The sequence below is a fragment of the Myotis davidii genome, unplaced genomic scaffold (assembly GCF_000327345.1).
Source record: "Myotis davidii unplaced genomic scaffold, ASM32734v1 scaffold268, whole genome shotgun sequence".
Classification (NCBI taxonomy): domain Eukaryota; kingdom Metazoa; phylum Chordata; class Mammalia; order Chiroptera; family Vespertilionidae; genus Myotis; species Myotis davidii.
Window position 1 is genome coordinate 4,945,755 of NW_006383015.1, and position 22,075 is coordinate 4,967,829.

At 35.4% G+C, this 22,075-nt stretch overlaps 1 protein-coding gene across 1 annotated transcript in view; it reads left to right on the top strand.

Annotated features, from left to right (window-relative positions):
* ERBB4 (erb-b2 receptor tyrosine kinase 4) overlaps nt 1-22,075 on the top strand; it is a 608,719-nt gene that overhangs the window by 355,663 nt on the left and 230,981 nt on the right. Inside the window, exons 17-19 of the mRNA XM_006778963.2 lie at nt 5,566-5,698; nt 10,450-10,572; nt 15,282-15,380. Of these exons, the coding sequence (XP_006779026.1) occupies nt 5,566-5,698; nt 10,450-10,572; nt 15,282-15,380 (355 nt within the window). The remainder of the gene's footprint in view (nt 1-5,565; nt 5,699-10,449; nt 10,573-15,281; nt 15,381-22,075) is intronic.

A 22,075-nucleotide genomic window follows, 5' to 3' on the forward strand; every position in this document is an offset into this window, starting at 1 on the left:
ATGGTTTATAAAAGCTGCAGTTCCTATGTCCTGATACCCCCTCTGATTGGTTAATATTCCCTTTTGAATTGGTCACTATAGTGATTCCTGAGGCCCTCCTCCCTCATAGTCCTTCCATTCCTTCTGGGCTTTCTTCTTTCTTTATTTGGTAAATAGAGACCTATTTTGGCTACTTCCAGCTCCCTATCTGCACCTGGCTTCCTTGTGTTATGAAGATGTACATTCTCCCAGTCTGTAGCCCTGTGTTTTTCCATGAACCCCAATTCTAAAAATTCCCTAAGCCTGCCTATATTCTCCTAAAGTTCCTGTTTCAAAACTATTCAAAGATGTTTATATACAGAATTGCATATAAAGAGAAATCAAACTATTACTTTAAAAATTGGGTTGTAAATTCTCAAAAAATGAGACTGCTTACATCTGTATTATGTAATTTATTGTGCGCAGTAAACATCACACAAATGTGTGGCTTAATGCTTTGGTAGCTATAGAGAGATGCATTTTGCAATAGGATATAATCTCAGTTGATAGCACAGGTATCTGAAATTACAGTCCTTAGAAAGAAAGAATGACAATTTTGAGGTTAAAGAAAATTTAGCATATGAGAACAAAGAATGGTGTCTGCAATGATTTAACCTCCTCCACTTTTTTCATGAAGCAGAGTTTATGAAAATATATTTACTGCTTTATGTGAAGCTAATAAATTCCAGAACATGTTGAACCATTTTGGTAGGTAATGCAACTGAAATTAGGAGCTTTATCCTCAATTTTTTAATCTTTTGTCATATTGCTTCAGATTACCATGTCTATGTAATGAGTACATAATAGGATGGAGTAGTATTTGTAGATAATGCATTTTTAATTAAAAGTTTACAATGTTTTGTTTGTGGTATTAAACATATTTATGTATTTGAACTATGTAGACAGTGATAAAACTGCGCTACTAATTTAGACATTTATGATGCTGTTAAATAGATGTAAGCCATGAAAAAAATCTGAGCACCAAAAATTGATCTGAGCTCAAAGACCTTTTATTTTATTTTATGTTTTTACCATATAAAATTATGTTTATTTTGTTGGTAAAAATAGTTGAATTTCACCAGTAAAAGGACCTTTAAAAGAAAAGTTCTTTCTGGTCAGATTCTGATTCACTGTTTTATTTATACAAATTCAGTTATTTTTCAATTACACATCAATTAACCTGGGAAAAATTCAGAGGTGTAAAATTCATAGGTGAGTTATAGATATTCTCAGGATGGCGTCTTTAACCATAGAATGATTGCTTCAAAAATCAGATGTATAAGTTGTATACTTTCCTATGACTTGTAAACAAACAAACAAAAAATGTGGATATGTGTAAATATTGCCTATAAAGAGAAGGAAGAAATTACTGTGAAACTGGTAGAAATTTTTCTCAGTTATTAATCCTAGACTAGAAATAAAGAATCCAGATGATGTTACATATTGATGATAATATTTCCACTGAAATGCTTTGAAACTCTGATTTAAATATGTAACATTTACATACTGAATACCATTGAAAAAAATTTTATTTTAACACATGAAGAAAAATCACGAAACATTCAAATTTGCTTAGGAAGAGGGAGAGTATGCTGAAAGTCATATGTTTCAGCACTTACGTAGATCCTGGTCATATTTAGGACATAACAGAGGAATCTCAAATTGTAATCAAAGCAGAGACATACAAATACTGTAACTGTCAACTGAGGCCTACATCAGATTCTGACCCAGATCACATTCATTTCCTCAAAAGGAAAATGTGTGTCATATTTATAGAGCAGGTGGAATTCTGGGTCAGAATAAGCACAATTTGCAGGAGGAAAAAAAATCCTGTTAATGCGGCTCTCCTTGCCCTAGGCAGTGACCCTTAAAATGTCTTCTGTGGGATTTCACTGTTTCCTAGTGCTTCAACCCAAGCTGCTCTGGGGAAGACTGAACAGAGTGGCAGCTCAGAGGCACTGTTTGTCCTTGCCTTTCTTAAAGGAAATGCAATTTTTAAAGGCCCCCCTCCCCCAAAACACCCTCTTAACTGAGAAAACAAATGAACTGAATCTAAGTAAAGAATAATGTTACTTACAAACTCCAATAAGGGCATAAAGTATTTATTAAATTTGAAACACACTGAACATAGCAATGCAGATGAAACAAAAATCTGGTGAAAATCACAGTAGTAAGATGTAAGTAAATGTAAAATCAAAGAGTTTATTAGAACCCTAAAGAAACACATGTGCATTTTTATTCTCTACTATCAAATACAGGTATTGAAGAAAAATCTGATGAATCATATTTAGCTACTTTAAAAAACCATTCGATTGAATCATATGTAGAAAGAGAGACAACATGACATAGCTAAAAAATTAAGGGACTTGAGATTCTAAGATGTAAAATGTTAGCATTATCATTTATGTTTGAACTTATCTAGGTATATTAACTATTGAGAGTCTGTTTCTTATTAAGTATGGAGGTTATAAGATCTATTTCACATATTATTGTAAAAGTAGATAATGCTTGTAAAAAGAAATATTCATGAAAAATATACAAGTATTATTAGGATGGAAACTTTATATTTATTTAAATTATTTGAATTTAAGGGTAGTGTATAGGACAAAATAAATCTCTGGGTTAGCTCTATGGAAGTGAGTGTTTTCTATATCTGGATAGAAAGTCTTTGACATTTTCATTTCTATTAGATTAATTCCCATTGGAAATGAAGTGAATTGTTAGTGACACTACATGTTTTATAAAACCCATCAGTACCTTGACTTTGATGTCAGTCAAATCTTATGTTTCTCCTATATAAACTTGCTATTTTTAAACTGCTTACATAGTTAATACACAATTGAAAATGTTATTTTCCAAGTTGTGTTTTCTATCTCAGTTGACAAGTGATTGTAAGAATTTTCTTTAAATAAAGAAGCAACTTATTTTTGGTCAACTATATGTTTTCTGATAGCAAGAGCAAACTAAGAAACATGGAGTACATTGCTGAAAATACATTTAACCTCTGGTTTATGCTAGACCATACTTTTGTCTGATGGCCTCTATAAATTTGTCAGAAGGAAGCTAAAGTATAGGATCGTAGCAATGTTACTTAATTATATCTTTTAAAAATATATATATGATTACAGAGAATCATCTTTCTGACCTTAATTTATGAACCATTCATACACACACACACACACACACACACACACACACTGTAGAAAGATTTGTTAGCTTGAGGTCTCTTTGATTCTCTAAATTGGCTAACAATTGAATGGATAAACATTTGTTGCTCACATATATAAGAGGAAATACTTTCAGAAATATAGTTTAGTTGGCAATTGCCAGCGTTAGTCCTAGGGGGATATCCAGGTTGTGGACTTAGTCCCCAGTAGGGGGCATGTGGGAGGCAGCCAATCAATGATTCTCACATCATTGATGTTCCTAATCTCTCTCTCCTTCTCCCTTCCTCTCTGAAAAATATATTTAAAATCAATAAAAATATATTTTTAAAAAATAAAATAACCAAATAAACATTCAAGAAAAAAAAGAAAACAAAACCAGTATTATAAAAATAAACTTTTAAACCAAACATGTCAAACTCAAAGGCTAACACGGTCCAAATAAGCGAGGCATGTGGCCCACTGGCCGCTTGGTTTAGACAGTGATTTATTTTTGTGTGTGTGTGTTTTTTAATTTAGTAAACTTTTATTTCAAAAATGAAATAAATACATTGTAAAAAATTAGTAAATTCCCACAAGTAAATATACAAAAATAAGAGCACCATAGTGATACTATTCAGAGACAACTACTGATTAGTGTCTTATTGTATATTATTCCAGATATTTTTACATGCATCTATGTGTGCGTGCGTGCGCACACACACACACACACACACACACACACACATGCATACACAATGTCTCAATTTTTCCATACTTGTAATCCTACTGTTTTGTAACCCAATATTTCCAATTTCTGGTCCATACTTAGTGATCCTTCTTAACACACACAGAAAAAAATAAATAAATACCAAATAGATAATTTCTTATCATTTACAGTGATACTGACATATATTTTTATAAATACATATCATTTATTCTTTGCAAAATAAACATGAGTTTAGAGTTTAGTGCAAGTTTAGAATTAACAAAATGTTGGGCACTATTCTAAATCATACTTAAATCCTTTGCAATTAAAAATTGGGCTGAGGAAACAAAAATACACCCTTTTGTAGAATAGTGGCTTTTCAGGGATATGTTGAACATTTGAACTAAAAATTATGCCTTGGGTTGAAAATTTAAAATATTTTCTGAAATACAGAAATACATATATACTACTAGATACTACTGTATTCTAGAACAAGAAGTGAAAACCACAAAAATTACTTTTAAAGAACTATTTTTAAATTAATTTTTAATATTTTATCTTAAAAAACGATAAAAATCCACTTTAAAACTACATCTTGCCGACCAGCATGGCTCAGTAGTTGAGCATTGACCTATGAACCAGGAGGTCACGGTTCAATTCCCAGTCAGGGCACATGCCCAGGTTGCAGGCTCCATCCCCAGTGTGGGGCATGCAGGAGGAGGCTAATCAATAATTCTCTTTCATCATTGATGTTTCTATCTCTCTATCTCTCTCCCTTCTCCTCTGAAATCAATAAAAATATATTTCAAAACAAAACTACATCTTAGCCAACAATGTTAAGAATAAAAATCTCTACTCAGTCTCTTTCTAATCCCTCTTTGGTTCTATTAACACCCTTTTATGTAATACCTAATTTGTAAACCTGTTTTATGGCCAAATGATGCTTAGACACACTTTTGATAATAATATGTACTCCTGTCATCATAACTCTGATTCAATTTTTATCTTTCTCCTGTCAACAGAGTTGCCTTTGCCAGAGTTTGAAATAGCACTTCTGCCAATACATCTCTCTTAGCGGTATCCTCATATTTTGGAGGAATGGGGTTCAACAAGGGGTGATTTGTGTAGACGTGTGACCATGTCTAGAGATAGTGTCATGGCTGGAAGATAGAGGTGCTACTGACACCTAGTGGGTGGAGGCCAAGGATGCTCCTAACCATCCTAAAAAGCACAAGCCAGTCCCCCACAACAAATATAATATCAAGCCCAAAATGCCAAATGTGCCACTGTTGAGAAAGCCTATTTTAGAGAAAATGTTGAAAATAATATTATCTAATACCACAATCTAATTAAGATGTATTTTCCATTCACTTATAGATAAAAGTTACATTAAAATAATTTAAAATGCTCATATATTAACATTTTGGCCTTAGTTCTTCATTGTTACCACGTTTTATATTATTTTTTTTATGAAATTGCATGTGTGGCTGCTCATATCCCAAGATTAATTGTATGTGCATGAATTATTACTTGAAAAAACAACTACCTATTTAACCATAGAAGTTTTGCTATAGCTCTAAAGCATTTTTATTACATCTAACTGACTAGATTTGTGATATGTGGATATGTACAACGGCTCTTTGCTCTTTCTCTGTCTTTTCTCTCTTCATATTTTTTTTCCATTCTGGTTGGCAGAACTCCTCTAATTGCAGCCGGAGTCATTGGAGGGCTCTTTATCCTGGTCATCATGGGTCTAACGTTCGCAGTTTATGCGAGAAGAAAGAGCATCAAGAAAAAAAGAGCCTTGAGAAGATTCCTGGAAACAGAGGTAACCTGTTTATTTCTTCTCTTCATGTGTTTAGGGATTTTCATTAGGTTTGGAGGTTTTATAAGATACTCAGTTTTTGTTTTTTTTTAAATATATTTTTATTGATTTTTTATAGAGAGGAAGGGAGAGAAATAGAGAGTCAGAAACATCGATGAGAGAGAGACATCGATCAGCTGCCTCCTGCACATCTCCCACTGGGGATGTGCCCGCAACCCAGGCACATGCCCTTGACCGGAACCGAACCCGGGACCCTTCAGTCCGCAGGCCGACGCTCTATCCACTGAGCCAAACCGGTTTTGGCATGATACTCAGTTTTTAATCCAAGTGAAAATTTTGTTCAGAGGGCTTATATTTTATAGTCGGTTATATAAAATTGATGAAAAAATCAGAGTATATAGTAAAAATAATCAAGGCATGTTCATGGCTTAAAGAGGATCAAAAGCAGAGGTCAAGGAAATTACCTTATTGAGGAAAAGACAGATGTTTCTTTGGGAGAGGGGTCCCATTATCAAGCTCTAGTATATCTAGAAATTATCTGGATAGAGGCTATCTCAGTAGCAGATCTAGAAAAATGTTAGGGATAGTTTTTTTCTGGTTCAAAATAAAGCTAGACAGGCAAGCAGTTTATGCTTTAATTGGGGTCATTATTCCAGCAGTGAAAGGCTGAGCTTATAGGATAAAGCTTAGTGTTGTAATCACACAGACCTTACCACACAATTTATGAGATGCATTTAATATTGTGCATGTTAGTTACTGTGAATATGTAAATTACCATATATTATTATAATTTCTTTTCTATTGCTATGAGTTCCCTACCATGAAAGCTGGTAGCTTTCACTGTACTGGTTATAGGGAAAAAACAATTACAGAAGAATATGTATTACCAGATTCTTCGTAACTGGAATACTATCGCTTCCTCCTGGTACACACACTCCTGCCAGGCCGAGCTATTCAGAGCTAATCTGTTCTGAGACATAGCTTTCCTTGGGTTTTGTTCCTTTTTCTAATTGACAGTGGGACAGTCCTGATTTTTCCTCCCAATAATAACAGAAATAGAAATATTCAATCATTCATAAATTTTGCACAGATAATGAATTAAATTGTAGCTTTTTTCTCAAGAAATCATAATTAGCTAGAAGAAGCTACTTTATAGTTACATATATTAAAATGCTTCCTAAGGATTAGAGTTATTTAAAATTAGAATGGGCTGTCCCATCAATAGATATGAGTAAACTTTCAAAAGGTAGTTAGTTGTATACACGGGACAACATAAGTAGTGATTTCTAGTTGAGTTGGATGTTTACAGAGCAACTTGGCTTCACGTTCACACATGTGAATAGGTTCGAGCACAGTGCATGTGCTGTGTGTATTTTCAGCTTAGGTACGATGCTGGAGGCAGATAGACTCTTCCCCGTGTTTAGCTTGGGGCAGTCAGCGAGAGAATTCTGGAAAGTGAATAAACAATATTTGGAGAGGAATTGAAGGCTTGGGACGGCAGTGGACATTTAGGTGATGGACTATATAGGAGAGAAATTATGTCTCTTAGCCAGGTGCAGAAAAACTCATTGTTACAAAAAGAGTTGTTTTGTTTTGTTAGTATGGTGCTTTCTGAGAATGGCCTTCAACTTGGCATTTTATTACTAAATAAACTTATACTGATTGGTTCCTAAAGCAAATTCTATTATGTAGAAAGTTATCCACAAATTCTATTTATGTAGAAAGTTATGTAGGACTAAATTAGATAATTGTTGAATTCATTCCTATCTTTCTCTCAGTATAAGTAAATACCTATGATTTTTTTACCATCTAAATGGAAGAGGGATTTTTTTTTTTAAAGTATATTTTTATTGACTTCAGAGAGGAAGAGAGAGAGAGAGAGAGAGAGAGAGAGAGAGAGAGAGAGAGAGAGAGAAAGAGAGAGAGAGAGAGAAACATCAATGATGAAAGAGAATCATTGATTGGCTACTCCTAAACACCCCACACTAGGGATCAAGCCTGCAACCTGGATATGTGCCCTAATCGGGGCTTGAACCATGACCTGGATCATAAGTCAATGCTCAACCATTGAGCCATACTGGTTGGGCAATAGAAGAGGAATTTTTAAGAGGATTGACTTAAATCCTTAATATTGAAGCTGGAAATTTGACTCACCAGTGAACAGTTTGTTAAAGCATGGTATATTAGAATGTATTTCAAGTTGCCATACTTTCCCAAAACTTTTGCTTCAGGTTTTTGTCTTTCTTCTGTTACAAAATAAAAGTAGGAAATGTATATTTTTCCAACACATACTTATTGAGATGCACTGTGAGCCTGACGCTTTGATAGATGCTGTAATGTATTAATGACAGCTGATCCTACCCCTGGAAGAGTGACAGATTCAGTGCCTACATATGACAGGCAATGTGCCAAAGTTTTCATTCTATATTATATACCATTGCCTTCTTTAGCAATCTTCTAAGGTAATTATTGGTTTACCTGTTTCATTGATGTGGAATGAGGGGGCAAGAAGGGTAAGTTGCTTTCTAAGCCTGTGAATGGTAGCCCTGGTATACAAACCTATGACTATAAACTTAATTCTCTTTCCACCATTTTGGCTCACAAAATGAAACTATGCTTTATTTAAAGGTATAAAACTCAAATTTCTGGGGGTGTGTGTGAAAACAACATGTTTTAAGACAATTTTAAATGATACCCCAGGAAATTGTAAGAGACTAAATTTCTCAGGTAGAATTGTGAAGCTTTCAAAATATAAAATGATTGCATTGTATATGCTAAAGCATGGATACTGTGTGTGTGTGTGTGTGTGTGTGTGTGTATTTAAATAAAGCTAGCCTTAAGTAGGAAATCTAGTCTAATCTTGCAGATGATTTTATTTGACTTTTGTATAGGGTTTTAAAAAATAATTCATAAAACTTACTCATTGTGTGTTTATCAAAATGTACTAACCAAATGCTACACAACAGAGGTGAATTCAAATCAAGGGGACTCTCTTCAGAAGACCCCCTTTTTTCAGATTTAGCAAATAATTTTGTGATTTCTTTCTAAGATTTCTTTTATGTGACTTAAATGCAGTTATGTGTTTTAACAATGTAAATTTGAAGATGAAATAAAAGTGTATTAGTTGTCAGACTGTTAGAAAGCAACCTAAGTTTATTGATAATTTGTATCATCTTCTTCCCAAAATTCTTGCCATGGCTAAGCTTACCTCCATACAACACTCTGTGCAGCTAAATTCAGTGAACCTTGATGTTCACAGAAGCATAATAATAATAACCACACTGGAGGGCCACGGTGAACTTACCCCTATAAACAGACATCTTGTAATATTGTGCTGGTTTTCAAGATAATTTGAGTAGGAGTAGCCCTTAATTACTCCCTTATGCTGATAAAGTACAAGCAATTTGTCTGTGTTTAAAATTTAGCTCCTTTATTTAACTTAATAAAACAGCAACTTCTATTTCAGTTGCCTTTTCCTTAAGCATAATTAAACATCTAAAATTTGAACATAAGGGTATAGACAAGGGGTGGGCAAACTTTTTGACTCGAGGGCCACAATGGGTTCTTAAACTGGACCGGAGGGCCAGAACAAAAGCATGGATGGAGTGTTCGTGTGAACTAATATAAATTCAAAGTAAACATCATTACATAAAAGGGTACGGCCTCTCTTCATTGTCTACATTTTTTTTTCTCACATAAGCAAGACATTGGCACACATTCACATACCTTTCCCCTTGCTTATTCACCCTCTCTGACTGAATGGCACCTAAACTATCACAGTAACAGCTTACCTCCTTCAGCCACACGCAGTCCACATCATGCTCTCGTGGCCCCCACCCTTCAGACCTGTTCACTCCCCATGGTGCCCTCCTTCTCCTTGATGCTGTGTCTAAACTGTTCATGGTGGCAGTGTCCTCTGTCATGACAACCTGCTTTTCATCATCTCAAGAACAGTTGTAGCGTTCTTCCTTCAGGAAACCAAACCTCATGAATCTCGCTCCTTGGTGTAGTTTTATTCCTTTGCATTTCCTAGCATTCACTCATGATCTAGAATAGATTCACAGCATTTTAGAATTTTTGATCTAGACGATATCTGGGTCCTGCTACTTAAAAATATGTTTAGGGACCATCATCATACAGAGGAATCACTTGGAAGCTCTGTAAAAAGCAAATTTCAGCCCCAACTGCAGACCTCCTGAACCAGAATCTGCCAATTAGCAAGGGCTTCAGGTGATTGATATGTACATGGAAGTTTTAGAAGCACTGTCCAGGAGTATTGGCATTGTGCTAACTCTTTTTTTCCCCCTCTCTTCTGACATGTTTACTCTGGCTGTTAAGTGCCAAGTAGGCACCATTTCATGTTTTGATCTGCCAAACCATCTTAAATGAGAAAGAAAACTTCACTAGAGTATGCAAGCATCCAAGTCTTGGCTGGAAATGCCAAAAAGAAAGGGGCTTTAAAAAGTAGAACGAAGAGCCTCTAATTAGTCTCTAAGTTTTTCTAAAAATGGGGGGATGGGAACCTCCTAGCCCAGTATAACTCCAGCTCACCAAGTCAAAGAGCATGAGCAGAGAAAGGATAGGGTCTGAAGGAATGGTGACATCCATCTTACAAAAATATTGTTTTTCAAGAAAAAGTGTGCTTGTGTGATTTTGTATGTGTGAGCATGGGAACCAGCGAGGGGTAGAGAAAGAGAGAGAAGCACTGGTTGTTGGATTAGAAGTTGTAACCTGTCTTATTTATTTATTTTTAGTTGGTAGAACCCTTAACTCCAAGTGGCACAGCGCCCAATCAAGCTCAACTCCGTATTTTGAAAGAAACTGAACTCAAAAGAGTAAAAGTACTTGGTTCAGGTGCTTTTGGAACCGTGTATAAAGTAAGTAAAAAATTAATATGTACTATCAGTTATTTTAAGTTTGCCCCATGCTTGTTTTAATTAATAGCCAGAGTTATTGCTCTAATCAACTTAATTCCCCTTTAATATCCAGAGAGGAGAAGCTTTATACTATGGAGATGTTGATGCACAAATGAATTCATTAGTTTTTATCAATCAGTTGGGAATGGGTACAAATGTGAGAGAGCAGGAAACATTGGTACAAAGCCTATGTTTAGTTCTTTCTCTCAACACCTTGGAGCCCCTTTTGCTATCATCTCCCCTTGGACAAATTTTATCCTCATCCAAAATATCCAGCTCCCAACCTCTACACAGAGCTCTACAGAACCCCAGACATGCCAGGTGTGTGACGCAATCGCTCCCTCTTCTCTTCTCTTTCATTCAAACTTCTCCCCATTTAGCTAATCTCATTAGAATCCACACAAGTGTGCTGGCTCCATAGTAGGACAAGACTAATACCTAAACCACTTTTTGTCTTTCCGGTAACATGTATGATTTAATAGAAAATTGTCTAGTTTTGACATCCTCACCCTTGTATGCAAACTGAAAAAGCGAGTATTTTTGTGAAATTCAGGTCAGACAGAAGGAGAGGGTAACATCACACGTTTTCAACAAGAGAAGCATTTCTGGAAAGGGAGAGTTCAAATGGTGGCACTTGTATGTTTACTTTTTAGCTTAATCACAAAACCAATTCAGAGTCCAGGCCCACGATTAACAGTAGTGAAAATTATTTTTAATTAATAACAAGAAGAAATTCTGCTTGGTCAATGCTAAATAGTTCTTGTAACATTCATTCTTTCCATTTCCAAATTTACTTTGCCAGTTTTATATATTTTTTAAAGCTACATGCAAGCCTACATTTTTATAAACATATTAGAGGTCTGGTACACAAATATCATGCACTCAGGTGGGGGTCCCCCAGCCTGGCCTGTGCCCTGTCAGTGTGGGAGCCCCGCGATCGATTGCCCCAAAGTGGTTAGGCCCCGCCCACCCATCCGGGGCTCCTCAATGGATTTCCCCAAAGAGGTAGGCCGAAGCCAGGGGTCCCACCTCTGCGCCCTGTGGAGCCGGGAGGCGGGGACCCCCAGGACCCTCAGGCAGGACTCGCCACACGGAGCTGGGAGGAGGCAGAACCTCCAGGCAGGCCTCACCAGACTCCTAGGCAGGCCTTGCCTCGCAGAGGCGTGTCTCCCAGGCAGGCTCCATGCCTCACATGCAGCGTCAAGCCCAGCCCCACCCACCTGCATAGCCCTACTGTGTGCGCAGCCATCTTGTGATGGCGTGAGGGCATCACGGTGTGACAACTACTTAGGCTTTTATTAGTAAGGATCTGTTAAAATAGATGGGATCTTAGGAATTTTACATTTTTAAATATTTAATTTTTTCTATTTAAGACAAAGATTTTTAAACAGAAAATTTTAAAAATTAAAATACACTCCTTAATTTTCTATACTGAATGTTTCAAAAGCAATAAAATTTCTTTCTTTAAAAAATTGTTTTATTCTAAGGGTAAGTTTCTTAATATTTTAGTATACATGTTTTATTCAATTAAATTCAAAATTACTATTATTATTATTTTCATTTCTTTGAATTTTTATTTAATTATTGGGGAGACATTGGTTAATGAAATTATTAACTAAGCATATAATTGAATAGAAATGACTGTAGGCTTACTTGATGCCTTCTACATATCATTTCTTTGTATGTTCAAAGAAACACAATTTATCCTGTTTCTCTATTTTTATTATGGTAGAAAAAAATGGACTTCCATTTATAAGACATCTCAGTTGTTAATTGTTTCCAGCAGACTATCACCCTTATATTTTTTTCAAAAATGACATGATTTGGAAATTGAATATTATTTTAAATCATGGTTACCATATGACTCAATACTAAATATGACCTTGTGATCTCAACAGGGAAAATATTACCCATTTAGGAATTTTTTAAAAAGCTTTATTAATATTTTCACTTAGAACAAATATTTGTCTATTGACCATGATGTTATATCTTTATGAAAATTACTTGCATTGAAAGGTTATTGAACGTTCCATAAGTATGTTTGAGTCATAACTGTAGTGTATCTATCATTAACCCTATGTCTTAAATAATATTTAATTCTTACAAGGACATACTGTTTAAACTATAAAGAGTTATTTTTGACTACACAAGTGCAAATTGACTTAGGCAATTTTTGATTAATTATTTCTCCTGGTTGGATATATTCTCTTTTTAACATAAAAGATTTGAACCAATATTATGGGTATCTTAGTCTGGTAGGACCTAGAAATTAATGATTATACTTATTTAAAAAGCATTGCAAATTAGTTAACACTGAATTCATGTTTTTACTTCAAAAGTATGTGTTAGGAATATTTTAATATTGATGCAGTAGCTTTATAGGTTAATCTCTCTGATGTTACCTTATTGAAAAATGGTAAGTCTGTTCTCCACCCTAGGAACCATCATTGAGAAAATGTAGCCTATGGATGATGGGCTTTTGTTTGTTCCCCCTATTTAAGCATTAATAATTTTTGAAAATTGTTATACAACAGGGAACAAGTTTTTTTGCACTTGACATACAGATTTCCCTTTTCATTCTAAAAAGAATGTAACCTTTATATTCACCTTATAAAGGTTTATGTCCATTTTTTTCTATATTATTTTGACTCTTTAATAATTCTTGTTTAGATCTCCCCTTACCTTATTACAACTTTGGGTATCACAAATACATATTTTGCATAGAAATACAATGTAGAAAAAAGTTTAATCTTTTCTTTATGACTACAACCAACTAACTTTAAGGAAAACATGAAGTAGAGATGTTCTGTTCAGGAATCACAGACTGTTTTTTTCTTTCTTTCATTTTAATGTTAAAACTGACCTAAGATGATTCTTTCAGTTTCAGAGCTAACAAATAAAAAATTTGAGACTGTTTAAATATAACCTCATATTTCCTATGTGTTCATTGGAGAAAATATACTTTAAAAATGTTCTTGTATATTGTGTAAATATACATTTACACAATTGAATACTAGGCAGCTGTAAAAAGAAGCATCTCTTACCCTTTGAGACAGATGGAGGGACCTGGAGAGTATTATGCTAAGCGAAAGAAGCCAGTCAGAGAAAGACAAGTCTCACATGATCTCACTCATATGTAGAATCTAATGAACAACATAAACTGATGAACAAAATAGATCCAGAGCATGGATGAATCTCAGAGGGAAGGGGAGAAGGGAGTGGGAAGAAACTATGCAAAGAACTTAGATATATAACCTATGGAGACAAATAATAGTGTAGGCCTAGGGGTCGTGGTGCAGGGTGGAACTGGTCAATTGGGGAAGCAAGGGGCATTTGTAATACTTTAAACAATAAAAATAAATTTTTTAAAAAAGCACCTACCTCAGAGTATTATGAGAATTCCAATAAATTGTGTACTACACAAAATATCTCAATAAATATTAATTATTATAATCCTTAGCACCTGTTAAAGGATGATCAATTTTTCCTCAGCCAGCAGTCTGTCACCTGATAGTTGAAAATTCTTTCCATATAATTTGAGAATGAAAAAAAAAATTCTTGTGTAATATATGCATCCAACTAAGCCTTACCAAAATCATGGTCCTTAATCAAATGAGTTAGTTGTTTATACAGAAATGCTGTTATTTAGTTTAATGTTGTACTTTACTTAAACTCTGTATACTTTTCCAATATACAGATCCTGTTCAGATATTATAATTACATTTCCATAAGAAGAAAGAACTGGCAATGGCCAAAATGAATCCTATATAATAAAAACCTAACATGCAAATTTAGGACCAGGAGTTTGATCAGGGTCAACAGTCCAAAGCCTCTCTTCCCGGCCGGTGGGGTAGGGGGGCCATGGCAGGCAGCCAGGGGAAGGGAGGCCTTGGCTGGCAGCCGGCAGCCACTAGGGACCCTAGCCATGCTTTATATTCACCTTATAAAGGGTGAATATAAAGGGTGAATATAAAAAGGTGAATCTCGTGCACTGGGCCTCTATTATTTTACATTACTTTAGAGATAAAAAATCCTTGATACACAACACTATTTAATAATATAGACAAATCAATATGTGCTTAATACTCCCTAGTATCTGTCCTTGAAAACTAATTCTTAAATAATCACCTTAGAAAATTAATTTGTAAATTAAACTTCAGGAACATGAGAACATTTTTTTTTTCTTTTTCTGGTTTCAGAATTAATTAGATAATATTAAAGCTGCAAAGAACCTTCAGTATTACCTAGTCCAACCTTCTAAATTACAAAAGAGACAATTGAAGTTCAAAAATTGGAACAGCCTTCTCAAAGTCTTGGAAAGTCGATGATATAATTCACATCAAATATATTATTATATCTTGTTTCAGTGAGTTTTCACTATTCACTGCCTTTTTATGCACACAAATGGAATTGTATAATAGTGTAAACACCCTGAAAGCAGAACACATGCACAATTCATCTTCAGATAACAAAAGCAGACAAAATTGCTGAGTAACTTGTAACATATAACAGGTGCTTGATAAATATCTGTTGATTACATGAAAGAATACAGAACTTGTAAATTATGTTTAAGGAATTAATAGGTTGAGTGTTAAATCAAATTTTGTTCCTAGATTGAATATTATATATGTTTTAATAAAGATTTAATGTGAAATTTTTTTCCCTCAAAGGGTATCTGGGTACCTGAAGGAGAAACAGTGAAGATTCCCGTAGCTATTAAGATTCTTAATGAAACAACTGGTCCCAAAGCTAATGTGGAATTCATGGATGTAAGTACAGACATGGGCAATCTCATTTTTGCCTATTCTTAAATACTGCTTTTAGAATTTAAAAAAAAAGGACTCTAAAAATCTTATAATCTTATTAAAATGAAAAGCTCGAGCTGGGAGTCACAAACTTTTGCTTAAAAGACCACAGAGAATAAATAGGCTCTTCTGCAATGTGGTCTCTGTGGCAGCTACTCGACTCTGTCTTTTTAGTAAGTATGCAGCCATAGACAGAGGAAACACAGAAGTGGATATGACTGTGTTCTAGTAAAACTTTATTTTCACAAATCATCTGAAGTACAGACTTGGCCTGCAGGCCAAACCCTGCCCGCAAGGGCCATGTGTTTAATATGATAAACTGCATTTGGGAGTGGTGATGATGATTTGAAAAATTATTGGGGCACTGGATATTATTGTTGTTATGACCTGTTTAGTTGAAAACATCAATAGAGAGTAATTAATGTAGTAACTTAGTTTGTATTGAATTTAAATTAGGAATCTAGCTAAATCAAATAATTACGCATTGAAATTTACTTTTATTCAATTCAAGTTCAGAGGACAAGATCTTAAAGGTAAAAACTGTAACTATAAAATAAGAGAGTTCTGAAGAATAAAAGTACTTTATAAGGTCCATCAGAACTTTAAGATTTCCCCTGGCAAAACCTGTGGATTGAGCTGTTCAGCAAATTTCAGTAGGTAGGAGAAATGAAACTAGACACATAGCATGCTGTTATTTCTACCCAGTTTCTGTTATAAGCTCTTTTGTAAATTTTATAGGAGCTCAGTTTGTGACCTTAGGAATTTTATCTGGGCACAATGCTAACCATCTTACGTAGAATTACTTTTAGTTTAAATTATTATTGGTAGTAATGGGGCTGGTAATGAGCTAATACAAACCTGCTGCTCTGATCAGTGGGTGCCGTGCCCTATCAATTACTAAATATGTGAAATATCACCCCTGTTACATATCTATCAATGTTATCAGTGAACGTGGAGTTCTTGGAAAAGTAATTAGCAGAGGCCCCCATGGGAGGATAGGGTGTCATAGAAAGCTTGATGATGTAAAATAAACAGGGTTCCCCTCCAAAATCCCACCTTGCCATGGAAAAAGCTCAATCTTGTCTTCAGCAGGGCCAGGATTAAGACCACTATCCAGAATATCTGTTCCAAATTAAAATGCAGTCCAGTCTAGTCCGCATCTGGCTAGCTTAGCTTGTGTTTCCAGCTGTAGTCCATTGTGTGTGAGGTCCTCATGGCCATGGGCCATGTAGCTGCGTAAGGCCACATCGCTCTGGAGAGAGAACAGGTGAGCACATGGTGAGTGCAGGTCACAGAACAAGAGGGCAAAAGGGAAAAAGGAGTAAGAAGACTCTTTACCTGGGTATTTTTTCCCTTCCAAGATTTTTCACCTTGTAGTGGCTCCCACCCTCCTAGCCAGTGATCCTTTTATCAAGACTGGCAGTCAAACACCTCCCCTTTGTCACTCTGGCTTCACTGCATGTGTCCACCCCTTTGTTCAATCCCTCCCCCCAGTGATCTGCAGGGAATGGACTGGTGGTTCCCTGGGGAGTATGAAGCTGTAGCTTCCTGGTGACGTTGCCCAGATGGCCATGCTTACAATGTCTGGCCTCCCCTTTGCTTTCTTCCCATTATTAACATTAACTAGCTAATTATGATGATAACACCAAACCTATCTATCAGACTTTGAGTCTAGTAACTAAATAATATTTCCCTCTGTAGGCCTCTAAAAGTTCTGACACTCTGCTGCTACATGTCCTGGTTCATATATTAAAATGTAAACCTGAAGCCTTGTCCAGTGGTATCACAAATCAATGTGATCTTGCTATAAATTTGTGAAGAGAATTTTCAAAGAAAGTAGAAATTAGAAAGGAAATGCCAAAGTGTAGGAACAGTGTAGGTTAATATGTAAAACTGATAGAAAAAAGATCTAGCCCAGCCTAGACTGCAGCGGAAGCTGAAATTCACAAGAACGCTAATGGTCTCTGCAGGAAGCTTGTACAGGCAGTTTTGTCATATTTCCATGGAAACAGACCGGCAAAAAGGGGTTAAGAGGCTACAAAATCATCACCGAAGAAAGAAGCTCTAAAACCCTCATCATGATTTTGAATGATTATTTGAGAGCTCCTAACCCCATCTATTTCTTTTTCCCTGATCTGAGGTCTATTCCCATGGTAACATGAGTGAGATGGCAGCTTTAAGTCTTAGGTTTCTGTTGAATTTGAAATGAAGCTGTGATGGAGTCATGAAAGGAGTCATTTTCCTAGATGGTTGATGGATGGTGATCTGTTTGGTTTTTTTTAAGTTTTTTAAAAGTTAAGGAAAATATTTTGACTGTTCCCATTGTTCCTTGTGGATGAATGCTACAAGATTAGCAGATTGATCAATTGCTATTGGCAGAATATCAATAAATAACAAGCAGAAACACTTCTTACTATTTTTATGACATTTAAAAACATTATAAGGTTAATATAATGATTAAAACACAGTTTAGCCCGAGCCAGTTTGGTTCAGTGGATAAAGCGTCAGCCTGTGGACTGAAGGATCCTGGGTTCCATTCCAGTCAAGGGCACATACCTTAGTTGCAGGCTCAAATCCCTGGCTCTGGCCTGGTCAGGGCCTGCGGAAGGCAACCAATGGATGTATCTCTCTCACATCAATGTTTCTCTCTCTGTCTTTCCCTCTCCCTTCCACTCTCTCTAAAACTCTTGGGGGAAAATATATCCTCAGATGAGAATTAATAAAACGCAGTTGAACTGGCAAAATTAATGGTGAATTTAGTAGTATTTGAAATAGCCTGGTATAATTTTAAGGCAAACATATGCCTACATCTCATACCTATATTTTTAGCTCATCTATTATGTGTGTGGATCGTTATAAAAACTTGAACAACATATTAAATCACAATAAAAAGCTTTGTGTAAGCAAAATTATTTGTAATTTGTACCTAAGTATTAAGTTGAAATTTCAAATATTCCTAGGATTATTAAATTAAAAGTCATATGGTTGGCATATGTCTTAGTCTAGATTTTCCTAGAAGCAAAAGCTGAAGGTAAGACAAGGATTTGAGTGAAAATGTTCATGTGGGGGGTAAAGGACTATCAGAAGGACAGTATGGAAAAGAGACAGGGGAGTCACTAACGCAAGCTGCCGTGGTGAGTGACAGGACCTTTATTTATTTTACTTTTTTCCCATTAGAGAGACTCTGGCAGCCAATATAGGACATATACTTCAGGGTTATCCTACTCAAGGATTATGGAAGCTGATGTAAAGATTCCAGCTGCCAGTCATTGGTTGAATGCTCTTGCATGTCCTACCTGCCAAGGGTGGTAAAACAGGCTTAGTAGAAAGAGCTGTTGGGCAAAGAAAGGCAGGTAGAAATCAGCTAGTACAGAACTAGACTAGAGTCTTCCAAGCATAACTTTCAAGCTCAGATAAGGTCTACTGCAAATGCAACCATGCTACCTGTCTCTTTCACAAACAAATGCATGTGTGTATTTGTATTATCTGTACATGTGTGCATGTGTTTTATACCATTTTTATAGAAGGGAAATAACGATTCCAAACACAATGGAAACTGCATACGCTTATTAAGCATTAGACATCTCCCCCACCACTCCCCAAACTTTACACTTAAGATCGAGTATTCTGGATTCAATAACATCTCCTACTAGTTTTATCAGATATAGCTCTGCTTTATTGGTTATTATACTAAACAATACAAATGCAGCAACTTAATACTGAAAATTCGCTGCATTTAACATTTCTATTGATATCCAAGGGCAAAGGAGAGGACTTTTACATTTTCTTAGAATATTTACTATAGGAAAAAAAATAAATAAGAAGCAATTTGTGTTCTATTAAATGCTACGTTAAAAGCTAGAGAAGGAGAATTTGGTCACAAGGCTGTTACTCAGCTCACCTGAATACGTCTAATGGATTCATAATGACAGTAATAACATCCTGCTAGTGAATGGCCAGTACACTCTTCCTTCCCATAAAGGAATATCACATTGAGCGACATTTAGAAAATTATTCTAAAGGTCCACCTTTATAAGAAGAATGCTTACATCTATTCCTAGTTATTTTAAATAATACTGTTTCATTGGGGAAACGCTTCATTTTGTTTTGTGCTTTATTTTATGTGGTGTAGAACACATACCTAAAAATGAGGCTATTGAACAGGATTCTTGGAATTGGGATCTATGGTCCATTTAAATCAAGCAGGTTCTTAAGTTTCCCTGAGTTTCCACCATTATTGTGATTTTCCGCCCCTGATATTTAAATCCACTATCACTTGACATAATTATATTTGCCTAGGAAGGGAATATGTCTGTAATTATTTTAAATTAATTTGTTTTCTTAAAAATTAATATTTGGAAAAAAGAAGTTCTATAATTATCTTAAATTCTAGTGCCTTATCAATAATGGTTAAATTTAGCTGAGTCTCCTTGGCTTCAGTTTCACCACCAAATCAACTACAGAGTTCACAGTCAAGTGCTACAAGGAAATGAATTTCAAATGACCCAGACTTATTGTGTAAATGGTGATTTTCTTATTAAAAGAAGAATTATTTCTTTCCCTCACCCTATACAATAGGACATCCTGTTTATCTTATGCTACTGTCATGTTGCTACTTTTGGAAGTAATTTTCATGTGAATTTTTTATATGTTTCTCTTTTATATATCACCTTTATATCAGTCAATGTCTTGTCGGGAGTTGTTTCAACACTAACTGATGTCATATTAGTGGGTTGAACCAATGGGAGTTGTTTCAACACTAACTGCACTAACTGATGTCATATTAGTGGGTTGAACCAATATAATATGTTGCCAGAATTTGTATATTCTCTAAGATTATAGCAGACCTATCACAAAATGATTTGAAAACATATTTTCTACAACCCTATTTTTACATTAGATGCATATAGCTTTATGCATTTAACACTAATTCTTAGCTAGACTCTGTGTCATAGTAATAGTGGATTTTCAAAAAATTCATATAATCTAATCCAATCATATTTTTAGACTTTATAGATTTTTCTCATTTACATACATGAATATAATTCATTAATTTTAGAAGTAAAAAGAAATGCACAATTCTTTTTTTAAGGCCCATTACTTAGATGTCACAGGATTATATACTGTTGGTATGGTCATAAAAATTAGTTAAATCCTTTTTTCCTTTAAAAAAATAAGGTAAAGTAGTTAAAAGTTTTAGATAGTTACTTTACTCATAAAAATAGTATCTTCAGAAGAGAATCTATACACTCCATTAGAGACAGAATTTAAATTCTTTCAAAGCTCTACTAAAGTGAAACAAAAAAATATAGTGACTAAAGTAAATTATTTCTGTTATAGTTTATTTCACTGTCCTTTGTACCCAACCTGTTAGTGTATAAAACTTGTCTGGAGATGACATCACATCTGAAATTACGATTTCAAACACCCCCTTCTCTGACCACATTGTCCAACCCCTCTAGTTATTTTTCTATAGTCCTTAAGTGAGGAACGCTTTATCCTCTTTGATATCTCCCAGTCATTGACTCTCTCCTGTTTCTCACTGTCCCTCAGCTGCCACCTGTTCTCACATCCCTCCACAGCCCACTTATATTCATGGCCCAGCGTTATTATAATGACATTCTTACAAAAATCTCCAACTTCCTCACTTTTCAATATCAACCTGGCAGTAAGCAATCCCAGAAATATTATTTCTCAGTGCCTTGTTCTATATCTCCTCTTAATCTATACATTTTCCCTAGATTATCTCGCAGGATTATCAAATTCCACCTGTAGTGTGTTTTATAAAACTGACCTCATCTCTGTCCTTGGTATGGCCATGTTGAGGTCTCAGGGGCATCTCAAGTATGACACATTCAGAATGTACCTCTTCATCTTCTCTTCTAAATCTCCTCTGCATTCACTTCTACCTATTTATATAATTTGTATGTCCATCCACACTGTTTGTCTCTTTTAGGAATTTAGGATTTGTTCCTGAATGTGACAACCTCTCAAACTTTCAATATCCATTTCCAATTCAAAAGCAAAAACTTTGATTCTGTGCCAAAAACACATTTGGAGAGCAGCTTCCGCTTTATATATTCCATTGGCACCACCTTAATCAAAGCCACCAGTGTCTTCAGTTTGAATTATGAGAATAGCTTCCAATTGTCAATACTAAGCATGAATAAAACCTCTTAGTGTCTTTCTGAAGTAAAATAAAATACGAGATCTTTGGCTCCTAAAGCTCCTACTTACTGTCCCAGTCTTCTCTCTCTTTACTGACCTTCTTACCACTCCTCTTCCAAGCCACCCAAGCCAAGCAATGATTTTGCCTGGAGTGCCCTCCCCCAGTGCCACATAATGAACTCTTAGTTACCCTTATTTTCTCAGCCTAACTATACTTCCTCCAAGATCCCTTTGCTGACCCCTTTATTCTAAATTGTATCCTACTTACAGCGCTCAGAAATTTTCCTTAGTGCATCTATCATGGTAGGTTATGATAGGTTTATGCGTCCTAGTTTTTATGGTAGAGGCCCACTCTCCACCACTAGATTACAGGATCCCTGATAACAGGGATTGTCTCTTAACCCCACCACTGCATATCGAATGGCAACCATGATGTATATATGTTCACTGCACTGTGGTGTAGGGATAAATGGCAAACATACTCCCCACCA